Source organism: Euleptes europaea, chromosome 19 (assembly GCF_029931775.1).
Source record: "Euleptes europaea isolate rEulEur1 chromosome 19, rEulEur1.hap1, whole genome shotgun sequence".
Classification (NCBI taxonomy): Eukaryota; Metazoa; Chordata; class Lepidosauria; order Squamata; family Sphaerodactylidae; genus Euleptes; species Euleptes europaea.
Window position 1 is genome coordinate 5,945,666 of NC_079330.1, and position 19,153 is coordinate 5,964,818.

The 19,153-nt window shown below is 49.2% G+C and overlaps 1 protein-coding gene across 1 annotated transcript in view; it reads left to right on the forward strand.

The window, feature by feature from the left end:
* Positions 1-18,852, forward strand: part of TTLL10 (tubulin tyrosine ligase like 10) — a 38,589-nt gene extending 19,737 nt beyond the window's left edge. The window contains exons 7-15 of the mRNA XM_056865512.1: positions 483-601; positions 2,516-2,630; positions 3,751-3,836; positions 5,273-5,444; positions 7,758-7,929; positions 10,063-10,203; positions 11,379-11,495; positions 16,088-16,181; positions 17,993-18,852. Coding sequence (XP_056721490.1) covers positions 483-601; positions 2,516-2,630; positions 3,751-3,836; positions 5,273-5,444; positions 7,758-7,929; positions 10,063-10,203; positions 11,379-11,495; positions 16,088-16,181; positions 17,993-18,852 — 1,876 coding nt within the window. The remainder of the gene's footprint in view (positions 1-482; positions 602-2,515; positions 2,631-3,750; positions 3,837-5,272; positions 5,445-7,757; positions 7,930-10,062; positions 10,204-11,378; positions 11,496-16,087; positions 16,182-17,992) is intronic.
* Positions 18,853-19,153: the final 301 nt, after the last annotated feature.

A 19,153-nucleotide genomic window follows, 5' to 3' on the forward strand; every position in this document is an offset into this window, starting at 1 on the left:
AGGGGAGAGACTTCAATGCCATAGAGCCCAATTGCCAAAGTGGCCATTCTCTCCAGGGGAACTGTTCTCTATCGGCTGGAGATCAGTTGTAATAGCGGAAGCCAACACCTGGAGGTTGGCAACCCTATGGATAACTGTTATCTGACCCTTGGTGACCGTTCAAGGTAGCCTGTGAGACACAAAGGGCCTTTGTTCATCAGCCAAAGGAAAGCGTTTTTCATTCCCCCGTCTCCTTCCTAATTGAAATAATGAGCTCCAACTTCATCCAGAAGCGCCGAGCTTCTCTTAGCCTTTCTCCTATCCCTTCCGAACCAGACTTGTTCCTCATTAGCGGGAGGTTTCCAACCCTGCCATGCTGCGGAGTCAAATAGGGGGGGAGATGGGGGGGATTCGAAACCTCGGGGCTAATTACGGCTCCGTTAAGGGCCTCGCCGACGATTCCTCCAAACAAATAAAGTCATATCCCCCCTTTTTTGGCGCAGAGTGAATATCTACTGCAAGAACAAAGGGTGGCAGCGAATCTGTGACAACCGCAGGGAGGACTACATCCTGAAGTGGTGTGAGACCAAATTTCGGGACACCTATTGCAACTTCAGGGAAGGTAAGGGGGGGTCAAAGGGGGGCAGGGTGGAGAGCCAGCAGAGGAGAACTGACTTCTGCCAAGTCCGACCACGGGTCCATAGATTCCAGGATCGTCTGCTCTGACTGGTAGCAGCGATCCAGGGTCTCAGGCAGGGAAAGGCCTTTTTTAGGATTGCAAACCTCCAGGTACTAGCCGGAGGTCTCCTGCTATTACAACCGATCTCCAGCCGATAGAGGTCAGTTCCCCTGGAGAAAACGGCCGCTTTGGCAATTGGGCTCTATGGCATTGAAGTCCCTCCCCTCCCCAAATCACAAAATCACATAAGGTTGGAAGAGACCACAAGGGCCATCCAGTCCAACCCCCTGCCATGCAGGATCCCACAATCAAAGCACTCCCGACAGATGGCCATCCAACCTCTGCTTGAAGACCTCCAAAGACAGGGACTCCATCCCCCCCCCCGAGGCAGCGCATTCCACTGTCGAACCTCCCTCACTGTCAGAAAGTTCTCCCCAAACCCCACCCTCCTCAGGCTCTGCTCCAAAAACCTCCCGCCGGTGGCGAAGAGGGACCTGGCAACCCTCCCTTTCTTGGTATCGGTCCCAAGCTCCTTTAACTGAGCCTGAACCCGGGACTTTCTACATGCAAAGTTGATACTCCCAGCACCAAGCTACAAGCCCGACAAAGAGCACCGTGCCTTAACCCCGGGTACAAATGCAGCAATGGTCCTCTCTCGTTTACCCCCAGAAAACCAGCCTCCAAAGGAAGGGGCTAGTCGTCACGGGTGCGCTGCCTCTGAACAGGGAGGTTCCATTCAGTCATCGTGGCTGACAGCCCTTGATAGTCCTATCTTCCACAAATCTGCCTTAATAGGATAGCTGACGTCCAGGTGTGGCCTGGAGGTCTCCTGGTATTACAATTGATCTCCAGATGATAGATAGGGTCGCCAACCTCCAGGTGCTAGCTGGAGATCTCCTGCTATTACAACCGATCTCCAGCCGATAGAGATCAGTTCACCTGGAGAAAACGGCCGCTTTGGCAATTGGACTCTATGGCATTGAAGTCCCTCCCCATCCCCAAACCCCACCTCCCTCAGGCTCCTCCCACAAAATCTCCAGGTATTTCCCAACCCAGAGCTGGCAGCCCAGGCTGCCTCAGTGTCCTGTGACAGTGGAGTTCCATACGAGGAAAGGTTGAAGGAGCTGGGGATGTTTAGCCTGCAGAGGAGAAGACTGAAAGGGGATATGATAACCATCTTCAAGCACTTGAAGGGCTGTCATAAAAAGGATGGTGCCAAGTTGTTTTCTGTTGCCCCAGAAGGTCGGACCAGAACCAACGGGCTGAAATTAAATCAAAAGAGTTTCTGGCTAAACGTTAGGAAGAATTTTCTGACAGAGCAGTTTCTCAGTGGAACAGCCCCCTCTTGGGGAGGGGCTGTGGCTCAGTGATAGAGCATCTGCTTAGCATGCAGAAGGTCCCAGGTTCAATCCCCGGTATCTCCAGTTAAAGGAACCAAGTAAGTAGGTGACATGAAAGACCTCTGCCTGAGACCCTGGTGAGCCACTGCCAGTCTGAGTAGACAATACTGATTTTGATGGACCAAGGGTCTGATTCAGTAGAAGGCAGCTTCATGTGTGTTCCTCAGGAGGTGGCAAGCTCTCCTTCCCTGGAGGTTTTCAAGCAGAGGCTAGATGGCCATCTGTTAGCAATGCTGATTCTATGACCTTAGGCAGATCACGAGAGGGAGGGCATCTTGGCCATCTTCTGGGCGTGGAGTAGGGGTCACTGAGGTGTGGGGAGGAGAGGTAGTTTGGAATTTCCACATTGTGCCGCGGGTTGGACTAGATGACCCTGGCTCTATGATTCTATGTTTGCTGACCGTTGCCATTCTTCATGTGCTGCGCCTGCTGGCCATGGTGGATTGTGGTACTCCAGGGGAACAGCTGCTTTATCAGATCGCGAACAACAAGCTCCTCACCACAAAGATCGGTCTTTTGGTGAACCTCCGGGAGTATGAGCGGGTGATGAGGAAGATCTCCCGGAATACAAAGTGAGTCCTCTTCTTAAAGCTCCCTATTTTTTTTAATTGAAAAGATTCAATTTTCACTTGTTTCACATGGTGGTGGTGGGGAATCACACAGTTTTGTAAAGCCACAGAATTTTGCACCGGTGGCTACAGAACTCAGCTTCTATGGTCATTTATAGATTGGTTCTTGGACACATGTTCACCCCCTGTCTGACTCAGTTGTTCCTTGGAGTTCTGCATGAGTTTTCCATCCATTAGAGATGACCTTGCTGCCAGCCCTCGCAATGTTCGGGTCCTCCCAATGCTCTGTTAACCTGACTCTCCCCTCTCCCCTGGGCTCAGCCGGGATGAAATCTCTGTAGAATACGAAGCAGGGGAAACAGAAGCTTGGCATCTCTCACAGCCAATCACAAAGCAGCGTGTAAAGAGGCGGGGATTCAAATGCTCCCTGCTTCCTAGGGGCTCTGAGCAAAATAAAGACCTTTAAAAATCTAGGGTTGGATTTCTCCCCCCCCCCCCATTCCTTTCTGATTGCTCTGTTTTTTGTTGTTTTTTGTTCTTAAAATGCTTTTTTATGCGGCAGTTGGGTTTTGGGGTGGGATTTTCTCTCACAGTAAGCACTGCAAAGTAAGCCAATTACAAAGCAGCATTTAAAGGGGCGGGGCATGATTTGAGTTTGGAGACTGCTGGTGCAGAGATTCCCAACAGCAAAGTGTGGGTCCAGCCAGCAACAAACCTCAGGTAAAATTCCCATGGATGAATGACCTAAGAGCACTATGCCTATTAAATGTTATTGAATTGAATTGAATTGAAATGACCTAAGAGTTCTCATCAGATACTAGTTCACCAATGTCTGAGGTGTACCCTAGTAAATGTAGTCCCCAGGCTAGCAGATAAGGGGATGGAGGATGAGGAGATGGGGGGTCAGCTGAAGGAATCACAAGGAAGGCCTGAGGAATGATGACCACCTCCAGATTATATCCTGCATGTATCGCCCCCTCGCCCCCAGGGACTACGTTTCTCAGGGCACACCTTGATTCGAGAATTCTTCTTTTAAAAATGGTGGAATGGTAGCAAGAACGATGGGATCTCTTATTTACGGAATATCCACATCTGAAGCCACTGTTATCCTGGGTTTTTGCAGGTTATTGAGAATGGAGGATTTTTTTCCTGAGACTTTCCGCCTGGACACCAAAGATGAGAGAGAACTCTTCTTCGCAATCTACACAGGTGAACACTGCGAGCTTTGACTTGGAATCTGTTCTCCCTAACAGACGAAATGTATTTACCTCGATACCCTCCCTTCCCCAAAACACCGTCCAGGGGGTTTCTGAGCAATCTTCCATCTGAGAGCTGAACAAATTAAGGTCTTTTATGCATGGTGGTTTCAGTCACCATCACCCCTTCGACAACGGCGGGTCTTTCTTTGGATTATGCACACCGTTTCTGACCATCAGAGGTTGGCTCGCTGTCCCCCTGCATTTCCCCTCATTTTGGCCGCGTTTTCAAATTCAAGATAAAACAGGTCCCTCAAAGTTAAACTGTGGAACCGCCTGCCCCTGGATGTGGTGATGGCTGCCAACTTGGGAGGCTTTGAGAGGGGAGTGGACATGTTCATGGAGGAGAGGGCTTTGGAAGGTGGAGCATTATACATCATTGAAGTCCCTCTCCTCCCCAAAATCCACCCTCCTCAGGCTCCATCCCCCAAAATCTCCAGGTATTTCCCAACCCGAAGCTGGCAACCCTAATCAGATCTCTGCTTGAGCTCTTCCCACCCCCCCCAAGACTCTGCCCCCAAATCTCCAGGAACTTTCCAACCGGGAGTTGGCCACCTTATCTAAAGTTGCCAGTCTCCAGGTGGTAGCTGGAGATCTCCCAGAATTACAACTGTTCTCCAGGCTACAAGGATCAGTTCCCCTGGAGAAAGTGGCTGCTTTAGAGAGGGGACCCTATTGGCATTATACCCCACTGAAGTTCCTCCCCAGGCTCCAGCCCCCAAATCTCCTGGTATTTCCCAACCCAGAGCTGGCAACCTGAGGAGGAGAAGACTGAGAGGGGATATGATAACCATCTTCAAGCACTTGAAGGGCTGTCATAAAGAGGAGGGTGCTGAGTTGTTTTCTGTTGCCCCAGAAGGTCGGACCAGAACCAACTGGTTGAAATTAAACCAAAAGAGTTTCCGCCTAGACATTAGGAAAAATTTTCTAACAGTTGGAGCAGTTCCTCAGTGGAACAGGCTTCCTCAGAAGGTGGTGAGCTCTCCTTCCCTGGAGGTTTTAAAGCAGGGGTTAGATGGCCATCTGTCAGCAGCGCTGATTCTATAACCTTAAGCAGATGACGAGAGGGAGGGCATCTTGGCCATCTTCTGGGCATGTAGTGGGGGTCACTGGGGGTGGAGGTAGTTGTGAATTTCCTGCATTGTGCAGGGGGTTGGGCTAGATGACCCTGGTGGTCCCTTCCAACTCTATGATTCTAACCCTAGTTCCAGCTCTACAAGAGAAGTTTCATGAGGACTAGCATCATTTTGCACACTTCCATAAATTGTTACCCAAGTTTTACCTAAAGAAAAACATTAAAGTGAACAACATGTCAGGGCAATTCGTAGGGCTCCTTCCTCCAGAAATTATACATCGGTGCCCCTCTCCCTTTTTTCTTTCTTGCCACAGAGCCCCACATTTGGATCTGCAAGCCAACCGGCTCGAACCAAGGCCGAGGGATTTTCCTCCTGAAAACCCAAGAGGAGATCAAAAACTTGCAAATCAAGCTGCAGGCCATTGAGGACGACCCCATGTATAAGAAACTGCCGTACAAAATCCCCCAGGCAAGGATCGTGCAAAGGTAGAATCTGGCAGTATGCACACTGCATGGCATCTAGCGGGTATCCCAAGAGGGATGCGCATGCATCCCCAAGCAAATGGAAAATTGAATCCCAAGTAGGGTTGCCAACTCTGAGTTGAGAAAGCCCTGGAGATTTGGGGGTGGATCCTGTGGATGGTAGGGTTTGGAGAAGCGAGGGACCTCAGTGGGGTATAAATAGGGTTGCCAGCTCCAGAAAATACCTGGAGATGTTGGTGGAGCCTGAGTAGGGCAGGGTTTGGAGAGGGGAGGGGCTTCAATGCCATAGATGGGATTGCCAACCTCCAGGTGGCAGCTGGAGATCTCCCGCCATTACAACTGATCTCCAGTCTATAGAGATCTGTTCACCTGGAGAAAAAGGCCGCTTTGGCAATTGGACTCTATAGCATTGAAGTCCCTCCCCTCCCCAAACCCTGCCTTCCTCAGGCTCCGCCCCCAAAACCTCCCACTAGCTGCAAAGGGGGACCTGACAACCCTAGCCATGAATCCAATTGCCACAGCGGCCATTTTTTCCAGGTGAACTGATCTCTGTCGGCTGGAGATCAGTTGTAATAGCAGGAGATCTCCAGCCACCACCTGTATGTTGGCAACCCTAGGTATAATACCATAGTGTCCACCCTTCAAAGCAGCCATTTTATCCAGGGGAACGGATCTCTGTCATCAGGAGATCGGTTGTAATTCTGGGGGATCTCTAGGCTCCGCCTGGAGGCTGGCAACCCTACCCAAAGGCCCAGCTAGTTTTTGTTTGAGGCAGTGAAGATGAAGGGGAAAGATATCCAATGAACAAATGCCGTTTATGCTTTTTCCCTCTTGGTCAAGCACCCTGAGTACTACATTGTACTGTATGGGAAGTTCCTGCATGGGAAATACCTGCATTCTCCAAAGATGCAAGGTTGTGGCGGGTTTACCCTACTCCCAGCTGACTGGCAGAAGGCCCATCCAGCGTAATAAATCATGCAGAGACACAGCAGGGAACCTCCTCCCTGGGCAAATCCTTTGGGCTCACTGGAGGCTTCAGTTATTTAATTTGCTTTATTTCCTGCAGCTTGTGATCAAGGGTCCTTCCTGGTTTTGTTTTAGTCCAGTCCCCCCAGCAATTTCATTTACTTTACAGACTGATCATTAGCATTTCCACAGGTGGGGAGGGAGGAGAAAGAGAGAGAGGGAGAGAGATCAGAGATTTCTTTCTGTCTGGAAAACTAAAGAGAGCTTCAAAGGGACTGAAGCAGCCACCAAAAGCTTTGTACTCTGCAATCGGAATAAGCTTCTAACGCCCCGTCGAGGACGTCCCGGAGACGGCAACACCTGCTTCCGCTGTCTCCATCTCAAACCAGCCAGCAAGGAGAGAGGAAGGACCCCAAAGAGGAGCCGCAGCTGTGATTTCGGATGGGAAGCCGATGCTTTGCCCCTCCAGAGCTGTTCATTGCTATTTATAGTCTACTTGTAATGACTGCATTCAAAGCACACCCATGCACACACAGAAGACCCGGGACAGACAAAGGCAATCCATCAAATGAGAAGCCATCTGCTCAATGCACACCTCCATAGGGTCGCCAGCTCCGCGTTGGGAAACACCTGGAGATTTTGGGGACGGAGCCTGAAAAGGATGGTGTGGGGAGGGGAGGGACTTCAATGCCATAGAGTCCAATTCCCAAAGTGGCCATTTTCTCCAGGGGAACTGATCTCTATCGGCTGGAGCTCAGTTGTAATAGAAGGAGATCTCCAGCTAGTACCTTAGGGTTGCCAGGTCCCACTTTGTCCCCTCCTTTTGTTAAAATAATGCTCTGCACATAGAAAACCAGCGCAGGAAGCACAGGGAGGGTGTTGAAGCTGGGTTAGTTTTCTATTTGCAGGGAGCTCTATTTTTGCAAATGAATATTCAGAGCTTAGGGTTGCCCACCTCCAGGCAATGGCTGGAGATCTCCTGCTGTTACAATTGATCTCCAGCCGATAGAGATCCGTTCCCCTGGAGAAAATGGCCGCTTTGGCAAATGGAGTCTCTGGCATTGAAGACCCTCCCCTCCCCAAACCTTGCCCTCCTCAGGCTCCACCCCAAAAATCTCCAGGTATTTCCAAACCCGGAACTGGCAAACCTATGAGAGCTGGAATCCACCCCTTGCAATCTGAAGCTGTCCAGCCCATTTTCTCTCTCTCTCTGTGTGTGAACCAGCCATCGACTGTATTCTCCTCAGGGCAGGGATCCGTTTATTTGCTTCGTGACAATACGGTGTAAACACTCGGAGGCTTTAGTTGTCCTATTCACATTTCCCATGGATTCTCTCCCCCTCCCCCCAGGTATATTGACAGGCCGCTGCTGCTTGCGGGAAAGAAGTTCGACGTCCGGTCTTACCTCCTCATCGCCTGCACGGTGCCATACATGCTGTTTTTTGGTCATGGGTACGTCCGCCTCACCTGCCTCAACTACGACCCTACGTCGGATGACCTCACTTCTCACCTGACCAACCAGGTGAGTCGAAAGAGGTCACCCCATTGGCCCTGATTATGTCGATTGCTTCTTGTCATGCGTGTAGGGTTGCCAACCTCCAGGTGGTGGCTGGCATTCTCCCACTATTACAACTGATCTCCAGGCGACAGAGATCAGTTCACGGCCGCTTTGGCCATTGGACTGTATGGCATTGAAGTCCTCCCCCCTCTCCAAAACCTGCCCTCCTCAGGTTCAACCCCCAAAATCTCCAGGTATTTCCCAATCTGGGCTGGCAGCCCCACGCACAGGTCGCTTGAGTGGGGTGAGGCTTTGGCCTTAACACGAACATCGGGAATCTTTTGGGCAGCTGTGTGGCGATTTCCCCAGAGTTGTCCTATTATATAATATCGTATTTAACGAGAAGTTTAAAACTAATCCGCACCGTAGGGTTCCCCACCTGGTCAGGAGAGACGGAGAACGACCACGGCTGGGTCACTCAAAGGTGCCCCTAATGCCCCGTCAAATAAGCCAGGATGGTTTTGAATTTCTCACCCCTGCTCTTTCGGTCTCAAAATCCCTGTTTCAATTTTGTTTCCCCGTATAGGGAATTGGACCTATGATTCTCTAAGTTTACACTATTTCCCCGTGTCAAGTTTTTCCATAAAACCTATGGCTTTTCTTCTGTCATTTGTACCTCCATAAATCAATGTGGGACATTGTCCTGGGTATGCAAACGGTGTATAAAAACTATACGCCATGTATAGATGATACAAAAGGGTCTAGAAAGACCAAACAGAAAAGTGAGTTAACCGCAACCATTGGGAAAATATAAACGAATATATACAAAAATAAGAAATTAAAAAGGGCACGTTTGCTCACACCCTCCAAGGAGGGGACAGCTGGCCCGCGTGTTCTCCTAACTGGTCCTTCCCTCTTGGTTATTGTCTCCCAGCAATTCACGCTGGGGGCAAGAGGGATCTTGTTTTTCTGGCGACGGGGTTGTTTGCTCAGCTCTGCAGGCGGTGCCCGGGGTGGGCTCAGGTGCCCCTGCGAAACCTGCCCCCACAAAGGACATCAAATGAAGAACAGGTGCGACATAAGCAGCAACCCGATTTCCAACAAATCTGTCGGGAGTGGGCAGGGCCAAGAAGCGACACCTGAGGCAGCTGGCCCCGCCGAAGCCCCCCCCCCCCGAATTAGAGCCAATTCTGCTTTTGTCAACTTCCACTCCAACAACTGTTTGACGGTTCATGGAGAAAAGCCTGCGAGGAATTAGTTATAGGGGAGGGGTAGACACTTTAGAAATCTCTCCCTCCCCAGTGTCCCCCCTCGAGGATACTATAACATCTCGGGGTTGAGAAAGCTGAATTCTCCTCCTCCCTCCTTTCCCCCCCTTCAAATGACCTTTCAGCTGGTCTCAACATTCTGTCCCTTCGGGGGCATATTGATTCCTCATCAAAACCATTTTGGTTACCCCTCTTATTCTGTTAATTTACAAAATCATGTTTTTCTGCATACTGGGAGGGGGAGTCTGCAGGGTATTTACAGGACCTAAGCGCCTGTGGGGGTGCCCATTGGTTGGCTTTCATTAGCCACACCGGAGGAGGGGGCATTTTACTATTAGATACAAGAGCGATACAAATATATATATATATATATATATATATATTTGAGAAAGGTTTTGGTGCTGTGCTTTTCCCTTTTGTTTTTATTGCCGTACTGTTTATATATGTAAATAGATACACCGTACGTCCTTTATACCTATGACATACATGGAATGTTGATTTATTAACACACAAATAATATTGGGAAATGCTACGTTTTGCAGGGAGAATTCAGTGAAAGGGAAACAGAAAATATCCTGAAAAGGTCAATCCTGTCTTCTTGGCAGAATCATAGAATAGAATCATAGAGATGGAAGGGACCACCAGGGTCATCTAGTCCAACCCCCTGCACAATGCAGGAAATTCACCTCCCGAAATTCACAACTCCCTGCACAATGCAGGGAATACCTCGGGATGAGATCTTTCACATCACCTACTACCAGACTCTTTTAACTGGAGATGCCTGTAGGAGACCTTTACTACTGAGCCTCGCCCCCTTTACCCTGTATGTTTACCTGTTTACATTCCAAATGTCTGTCATGCTTCTGTTTTGTCGCCCGACAATCCTCAGTATGTGCAGAAGAAGAATCCCATGTACACCCACGTCAAGGAAGAGACGGTGTGGCGGATGGACCGCTTCAACAGCTACATCAACGAGCGCTTCCGGCACGCCAAAGGGCTCCCCAAAGACTGGGTCTTCAACAACTTTACTGTGAGTTTGCACCTCTGTGGTTTCTGTGGCGGACATAAGAAGAGCCCAGCAGGATTGGACCTAAGGCCTTGCAAGGTGTTTCCCACAGCTGCTACCCAGAGGTGTTGGCCCACAAGGGGGTACAGAAATCACAAAGCTTCTCCCTGTTATTGTCTCCCTCCCCCCCCCCCAGTGTTGGGGCATAGAGACCTGAGCTTCTCTTGTTATTGGCCCCTCCCCATGATTGGTGTTTGGAGGCATGCCATCATGGCTAACAGCCCATGATAGATATCTCCTGCATGGATTTGTCCAGACCAGGGCTTCTTAAACTATTTCCCACTCGCAACCCTTTTTCGCCTGCGAAAATTTTACGCGACCCCGGGTATACAGGTATATAAAATAGGTATACAAATCAAGCATTTACTGAAAATAAATCATAAAGAAATTTTACTGTTGCTGAATTTTTCGCGGCCCCCACATTCAGTTACGCTGCCCCATATAGGGTCGCGAGCCACAGTTTAAGAAGCTTTGGTCTAGACAACCATAGTCACTACTTCTGGTGGTGGTGAGTTCGGTAAGTTAAGTCTGCATTGCGTAAAGAAATCTTTTCTTTTTATCTCTCCTTAACCTACTGCCCATTCACTTTGTTGGGTGTCCCCTTCAGTTCTAGTATGGTGGGAGAGGCAGAAACAAAATCTCCTCCCCCATCTTCTCAGTATTTTAGAAACTTCAGTACTTTATATGCAGCATTTTATCACTGTCCATCATGCCTTACTCCTTACTCGTCTGTTTCCTAAGTGGAAATCTCCAAGCCCGTTTGATTTTCCTCATAAGGAAGGTGCTCCAGCCTGTCAGCCATTTCGGTTGCCCTTTTCCGCACCCATAGGAGACCCTTTTTGAGACGAGGTCGCCGAAACAATACAGGGATGCCCACGACAGGCTGGCCAGGGCTCCATCACACCTGCTTCTCATTTGACAAGGCGACCGTTGAGGCCAAATTTGAGGCTGGTACTCCATTGGGCCCCTCCGCCATTGCCGAGGTGACCGCTGAGGCCAAATTTGGTCGCATTCATAAGGCTGCCCAGATATCCGAGACCGCGTTGCTCGTTGTGATGCTGATATGAGGCTTTGGAGGCCCTGTCTTTTGGGCTTTCTGGGATTGTCCCCCACAAGTGCCGCTGTCACACGTCTTTCAGAAGAGAATGAAGGAAATCATGTTGCAGTGTTTCTTGGCCGTCAAGTCCAAACTGGAGTGCAAGCTGGGCTACTTCGACCTGATCGGCTGCGACTTCTTGATCGACGAAGACTTCAAGGTATTGGGTATTGTTCTGAGGTTGGGCCCGGGGCGGGTTATGGAGTCGACCGGATCTGGAGCACGGATATCCCCCCCAATCTAAACATATCCCTAACAAAGACTCCAGCTCACAAGCCATGTTGAAATGGACTGTTGTTTATACCTCACCTGGAAGCTTTTATAGGCCTTTCAGGTCCGGGGTGACCAATGGGCTGCCTGGATGGGTGGAGCTTATGAAGCTGCCTTCTACTGAGTCAGACCACTTGCTCTATTGGGTTCAGTATTGTCTTCTCTGACTGGTAGGGGCTCTCTAGGTAGGGTTGCCAGGTCCCTCTTCGCCACCGGCAGGAGGTTTTTGGGGTAGAGCCTGAGGAGGGCAGGGTTTGGGGAGGGGAGGGACTTCAATGCCATAGAGTCTAATTGCCAAAGTGGCCATTTTCTCCAGGTGAACTGATCTCTATTGGCTGGAGATCAGTTGTAACAGCAGGAGATCTCCAGTTAGTACCTGGAGGTTGGCAACCCTATCTCTAGGGTCTCAGGATCAAGACCTGCTACGTGAAATCCTTTCAGTGGAGATGCCAAGACTTGAACTGGTGTAACAGAGTGCCTAATAGCACATTCATGGCAGTAAGATCCACCAATTAAATGGGACTTGTTTCTAAGTGAACCTAGGATTGCTCCCTGTGTTGTGAATCAGGAGAGTCCCCAGTGTGAGTTTTGCCTCTGTCCTAAACACCCTAGCTGGTGTGAGACAAACCACGCTCATGCCCCGCCACCTTGCTATCAACAATATGGGGATTGTAATGTTCAACCTACCTTGCAGGGTTGTTGTTGTATGGGTTACAACAACAGAAGTGGTTTGAGAACTTAAGTAATACAAAATGGTAACTATTGTTATTGGGCGTGTGGCTTCTGCTAGCATACTGTGCTCTATCACTGAGCCATATCCCTGACCTCAAGGGTGGACACACCCTGAAGACTGGGAGGCCATCATTGTCTTGGGAAACTCTTCAGCTCTTTGGCCCACCACAAGAGGCAGCAGAGGACACATCTGCAGGCTGCCCATTTTAGCCCCCAGCAGTTCCTGTTTCGCGCAGCCTCCAAACTGCTAGTGATGCATAACGGTTGAACAAGAATCCAATAATAATACTGAGCATTTATGATTATTATTCCCATCTATCAAGAGAGGGGCTGAGGCGCAGAGAGGGAGAGAGAAAGAGAGAGAGCACTCCTCCACATATTTGTCTAATGCTTTCCTTTTTTGAAGCCATAGAAGCTACTGCGGCACTTGCAAGCGCATTAAAGACAGAATCTTGAAAGGTTGGGGGCTGGGAGAGATGACTGTGGAAGCCAACTGAGTAATTTGTATCATAAAATACCCTCAGTGTTTTTGGGACCTGAACCCACAGCAAGTCTTGAGGACTAGAGTCTTGAGCGATTTGTAATCACAGAAGCACAGAGTTGGAAGGGACCTCCAGGGTCATCTAGTCCAGCTCCCCCACAAGCACAATGCAGGAAATTCACAACTACCCCCTCCCACACACACTCCCAGTAATCCCTGCCCCATACCCAGAAGATGCCCCCCCCAAAAACCCTCCAGGATCTCTGGCCAAACTGACTTGGATGAAAATTGCTTCCTGACCCCAGTGGCAATCGGCATTACCTTGGGCATGTAAGAAAGGCCACGCGAACCAAACACCGACTCATCCCTTCCTGCCCTCCTTCTCATGATCTGCCTAAGTTCACAGAATCAGCCTTGCTGTCAGATGGCCATCTAGCCTCTGCTTAAAATCCTCCAGAGAAGGAGAGCCCACCACTTCCCGAGGAAGCCTCTGAGGAACCACTTGAACCATCAAGAAGTTCTTCCTAATGTTTAGCCGAAAACTCTTGATTTAATTTCAACCCATTGGTTCTGCTCCAGCCTTCTGGGGCAACAGAAAACATCTGGAATGGAGCTGATGCAACAGCTCTGGCCAAAGGGGGGAACCCCCCCCCCCGAAAGGATGTCAACAGTACCAAGCCAGGGAACTCTTTCTGCGCCAGCAGGTCAGACAGGACATGTGATACAACTTGACTCCCTCAAAAGGCATCTGGGTCAGGGGAGCAAATTGGTCTGAGCAAACAGGACACCCATCCTGTATGGACTTCGCCTTTCTCCCCCTCCTCTTCACTTTGCCTTACTGTGCCCTCCACTGCCCAGGAGGGAGGGAGACCTGGCAAATACCTGCCAGGGTTAACAGGGTTAATTCATTTGCCGTGTGCTTTTGTCACTAGAATAGACTCTTTCTCTAGATGTGGGCCCACAAAGCAGAGTGTGAAAAAGCACCAGTTAATACGATCCAGCCCCCCCTCAAAAAACATGACCCCCCCCATCCTTCTCTATATAGGATGGGAATGGCGAGGAGCATATGCAAGGCCAAAGGGTAGGCCATCCGTGAGGCTAGCGCACAAACTGCCACTGGGTAACTGTCTTCAGACAGGAGATCTGGTGTCACTCCATTGAGGCCGATCCCTGTGAGGTTAATTAAAAGCTTTCACCCCCACGAAAGGAGGTCCCAGGAGGTTTCTGCAAGTCTCTCTCGGTTTCAGCACCATGGGAAGAAGGCAGCCCGGCAGAAATACATTAATAAAACAATAGTATTAACAATATTAATAATTAGGGCTGCCACCTAATTAAAGCAACCGTACCCACAATAAATTGCAATTGATTAAATCTGCATATATTTACATATGAACAAAAATTGGGGGCTGTGCTGAATGTCCTCCCAGGAGCATCTTTTGGCATGAAAACAGTGTTTTTACAGGGACAGGAATGCCGCCCCTCCACCACTTTGCCCAACTGATTTCCAGAAAACAGAGATCCGTTTCCCTGGGCTGCTTTGGAGGGTGGACTCTATGGCATTATGCCCCACTGAGATCCTTGCTCTACCCAAACTCTGCCCTCCCAGGTACCACCCCCCAAATGTCCAGGAATTTCCTGCCCCAGAGTTGGCAATGGCAACCCTCACTTAAACCGGTAAGACATGAGGAGGGTTGGATTTCAGAAGGAGTGGGGCCTCAGCAGGGTACAATGCCATAGAGACTACCCTCCAAAGCAGCCCTTTTCTCCGGGGGAACTGACTTCTGATGTTCGGAAATGTGGTGCAATTCTGGGAGGTCTCCAGGCCTTGCCTGGAGATTGGCAACTCTAATGTACACCCCCAAAGTGCCTTGGAAGAAGACTGAGATAGCCGTAAAGAAAGAAACAGCCAAATATCCTGATCAATAAAATGAAAAACGGGTCTTCTCATAACCAAGGAAGGATATAAATATACCACCGCTATTCCCTTGTTTTTCAACTTCTTTTATCAAGCTAGGGAAGGGAGGAGTGGAGGTAGAAAGAGAAAAGGTAATTTACAGAGTTTCAGTGCCCTCTGGTGGTAATTGTGAAAATATTTTCACCCCCTTTGGAAAGTCACACCCCACCCCACGGCTACCCGCCACAGATTTCACACCAACTCGGCTAATCCATTCATTACAATAATTCATTGCCATAATAACTTCAAGATCCGTTGATTTGTTGTTTTTTTACATTAATGTATTCATGGCTCTAGAGCTGGTTGTTGGAAAAGCAATGAAGCGTGGCCCATTCCGCCCCCGCCACTTGAGCTGTACACCTTAAACAAACATTTATTTAATTGATCTATTTATTTAATTTAAAATATTGTCTCAGAGCAAAACGTGTGCAAAACATAGCGAAGCAATATCACAGTAATATGTTTTATCCTGCTCACCGGCTTTGGCCCCTCCCAGAGGCCATTGGCTCCACCCCTCAATTATTAAGATTAAAAAGGAATTGTAGTACACAAGGTGACTTTCATAGACAGGCTGAGGTCTACGGAAGTGGGTTGGACCCGCAGCCAGGAGACAATTGTGCGTTACGACAACAGAGATTTGCTACATTTGTGGGAGAATCGCAAGTCAAAAGAGCCATGCGTTATCGCCCCGAGTTACTGATGAATCAGCTTGCAGGAAGGGGTTGCTCTTCAAGAACATTAAAACGAGCTTGGTTCAGGGCCAAGAATGAACCAAGGACAACTTGGCTTGCCCCCAGGATCAGGGAGGTATATACTGATAGAATGATAATACCCTTAACACACAACACCACATGTAAACCAGTTCAGGCAATAATAACAGAATACTGGCACCTCTTGTCAAAAACCCACCCCCTTTACTTCATTGTGGAATTTTGGATTTTACCAGTCAACAAACATTTTCTTTTCCAGTACGGTTGGTGGTCATGGGGGCCTAAGGATCTCTAACAGCAAATGTTCCGAGAATTCTTATTCCCAAAGAAAAGAGAATGACGGTCGGACCTGTTTAAACACATAGGGCAGAAGTGCCAAAGGAGATTCCAAATTTCTCGTCCAGTGGGCTATTTTGGCCGGAGAATCAAGCCAATAAAACCCGTGCCCATTTTTTGCTCCAATTTCCCCCGCAAAGTATAATGTTTTATAGGTGTGCATCAATAAATTAGCATGGAACATTTATTATAGATATAAATGAGGCCCTCATCAACAGGCACAGTTAGAGCGCCAGCTACATCTTAGAGAACTGACCGGTGTTTTCCAGGTGTGGCTGCTGGAGATGAATGCCAATCCTGCTCTGCATACCAACTGCAGTGCTTTGAAGAACATAATTCCTACAGTGGTGAATGAAACTCTGGGTAAGTTGAAAGAAAGACTTCTCTTCCTTTCCACGTCTCTGTTATCTCTCTCATATCCCCTCCCTGTATTTCTCTTCCTGAGAGCCAGCATGGTGTAGTGGTTAATAGTGGTGGTTTGGAGCAGTGGACTCTAATCTGGAGAACTGGGCGTGATTCCCCATTCCTCCACATGACCAGCGGACGCTAATCTGGTGAACCGGGTCGGTTTCCCCACTCCTGCACATGGAGCCAGCTAGGTGAGAGTCACCGCTCTCTTCGAGCTCTCTCAGCCCCACCTACCTCACAAGTATCTGTTGTGGGGAGGTGATTGTAAGCTGGTTTGATTCTTCCTTAAGTGGTAGACAAAGTCGGCATATAAAAACCAACTCTTCTTCTCCCTTCCTTCCTTCCTTTATGGGTGAAGTTAGGGGGAGGGGAGAGACGCTGTATTGATCTCTGTCCAAGAATCTGAAATTCTGATGAGAATTTTAGAAGTCTGGCAGAACCAACCAAATAAGCTTTGCCCGGAGTGTACCATGTCAGGCTTCAGATGGCGGTTTACATGCCTAGAAGTTCCCCATTACCAATGAATCTATGAATATAGAAAAATGGGGGGGGGGGGAGAGAGAGAAAGCTACCCTAAAACCTTCTCCTTGAGATGCTAGTTTTCTATTTGCAGGGGGCGTTTTCCACATTGATGAGCACTGTAATAGGCACCCTTCCCACAGGTAACATGAAATGGTGCACTCCAGGAAAGACTTTGCCGTGTGGTTCAGCTGCATATATAAACTGGACCTCCCCAAAAGTGGCATCACCATTCCAATTTATTCGGATAGGTTAGCGAAAGACCAGGAACGGTACCTAGGATGAGCAAACAAGTGATTACAAGGTGGCTTAGCATTTCCATAAACACCTCACTTACCTTATCGGGCTACAGTCCTCACAGTAACTCCGTGAGGTAGGCCAGGTGTTAGTATCCCCATATTTCAGAGAAGACGGCCGAGGCTGTGCCAAAGACCTCCCAGTGATCGGTCATCAGAGAAATGAGATCTGAACCAGATTTGTAGCTCAGCCACTAACACGCATCTGCTAGAAGCAACGCCCCTGAAAAGATGGCAGGGCGGACACAGGAAACAACTTGTTTTAATTTATTTATTTCAATTGTTATCCCGCCCTCAATCCCCGGCCAAGGGCAGCTAACAACATAATATTTAATACTTAACGTGCCATAAAATACACTAAAATCACGATATAAAAATGAACCAATTTAACTGCCCCATAAAACCATCATTTCGAAATAATAAACAGATGGCACTCATTTTTGAGGCATAGGGACCACTGGGTGAATCGTGATGGGCCTGAATTTTAGCACGGTTCCTGCCTGTTTGATTTCTAGATTTCTCCCTCTCTCATAATGTTAGAACGCGGGTTCATTTGCTGAAGCTGGAGGGTGAGAGATTCAAAACAGATGAAAGGAAGTATTTCTTCATACAGTGCACAATTAAATTGTGGGACTCCCTGCCCCAAGATGTGGTGATGGCTGCCAACTTGGAAGCCTTGAAGAGGGTAGTGGACATGTTCATGGAGGAGAAAGCTCTTCATGGCCACTAGTCAAAATGGATACTAGTCATGATGCACACCTTTTATCTCCAGGATCAAAGGAGCATGCCCTTTATATTAGGTGCGGTGGAACACAGGCAGGATGGTGCTACTGCAGTTGTCTTGCTTGTGGGCTTCCTAGAGGCACCTTGCTGGCCACTGTGTGAACAGACTGCTGGACTTGATGGGCCTTAGTCTGATCCAGCAGGGCCTTTCTTATGTTCTTCTGTTAGATTTGGCGATCGAGATCTTCACAAAGATCCAGAAGGGCCAGGGGATCCTGCCCTTGGATTCGCTCAGACACTTCGTGCTGCTCTACAACGGGATGTCGTCTGACAACGGGCCCCCTCGGCCCACCAAGAGCAGGACTTCCCTCCGTTCTTTGCGCGGCCACCAGTCGCAGAACGAGAGCAGCAGCAACACCGCCGGCACGGCCAATTCCGTCAGTGGCAGCGTCGGCAGCAACCGGGTGGCAGAGAGGCAGGTGCCCAAACCTTTGGAGAAACCTCCTCGGATTGAACTGTCTGGCCCTCCTGAAGGGATCACCTTCCCGCCGAACAAGGCTGTCCCCCGAAATACTCTCCCTATGCCTCAGATCCAGATATCCATCGTCCCCAACCTCGCCAGTTGCCCCTCAGTGAAAGCCGTCTTCCGGGGTAACCACCTCTTTAGCAACGGGAACCAATATATCATCAAACACGCACCGGAGCTGGATCGGCAGCCCGTGGGGCCCACCAAGGCCGAAAGCGGCGACGAGAAGGCCAAAAACAACCCTTTGGCTCTGGCCAGCACCGCTTCCAAAGACAGCTCCTATGCCACGTGGTTCCACCAAACGTTCGGCACCAAATTCCCGGCGACCGCCGGCAAGCTGGCCAGCATCCCCTTGACCAGCTCTCAGATGGTCTCCCTCCATCTGCAGTCCAACATCCCTCCAAACGTTCCCGCACTCCAAGAACCTGCCAAACTCCCCCATCAGCTCGCCACCCACACCAAGCTGTCGACGGAGAACAGCAAGGCGGCGGTGGCGGCAGGAAACTGCCGCTACGGTGATTCGCTCCCAGAAGATAAGAAGGCCTCGCACCGTGGCTCCTAAACTGTGAAAATGCTTGTGTATTTGGAAAAGCCCTGGTTCTTTTTCCTATAAAGGACGGAAAAAAAACAAAAAGAAAAAAAAACTCACACCACATACGGTCCCCTTCTCTGTGATGTATTTAAATGTTTATTATGGAATCCTAGGAACCCATGGCGCAGAGTGGTAAGCTGCGGTATCGCAGTCAAAAGCTCTGCTCACGACTTGGGTTTGATCCCGACAGAAGTTGGTTTCAGGTCACGGGCTCAAGGTTGACTCAGCCTTCCATCCTTCCGAGGTCAGTAAAATGAGCACCCAGCTTGCT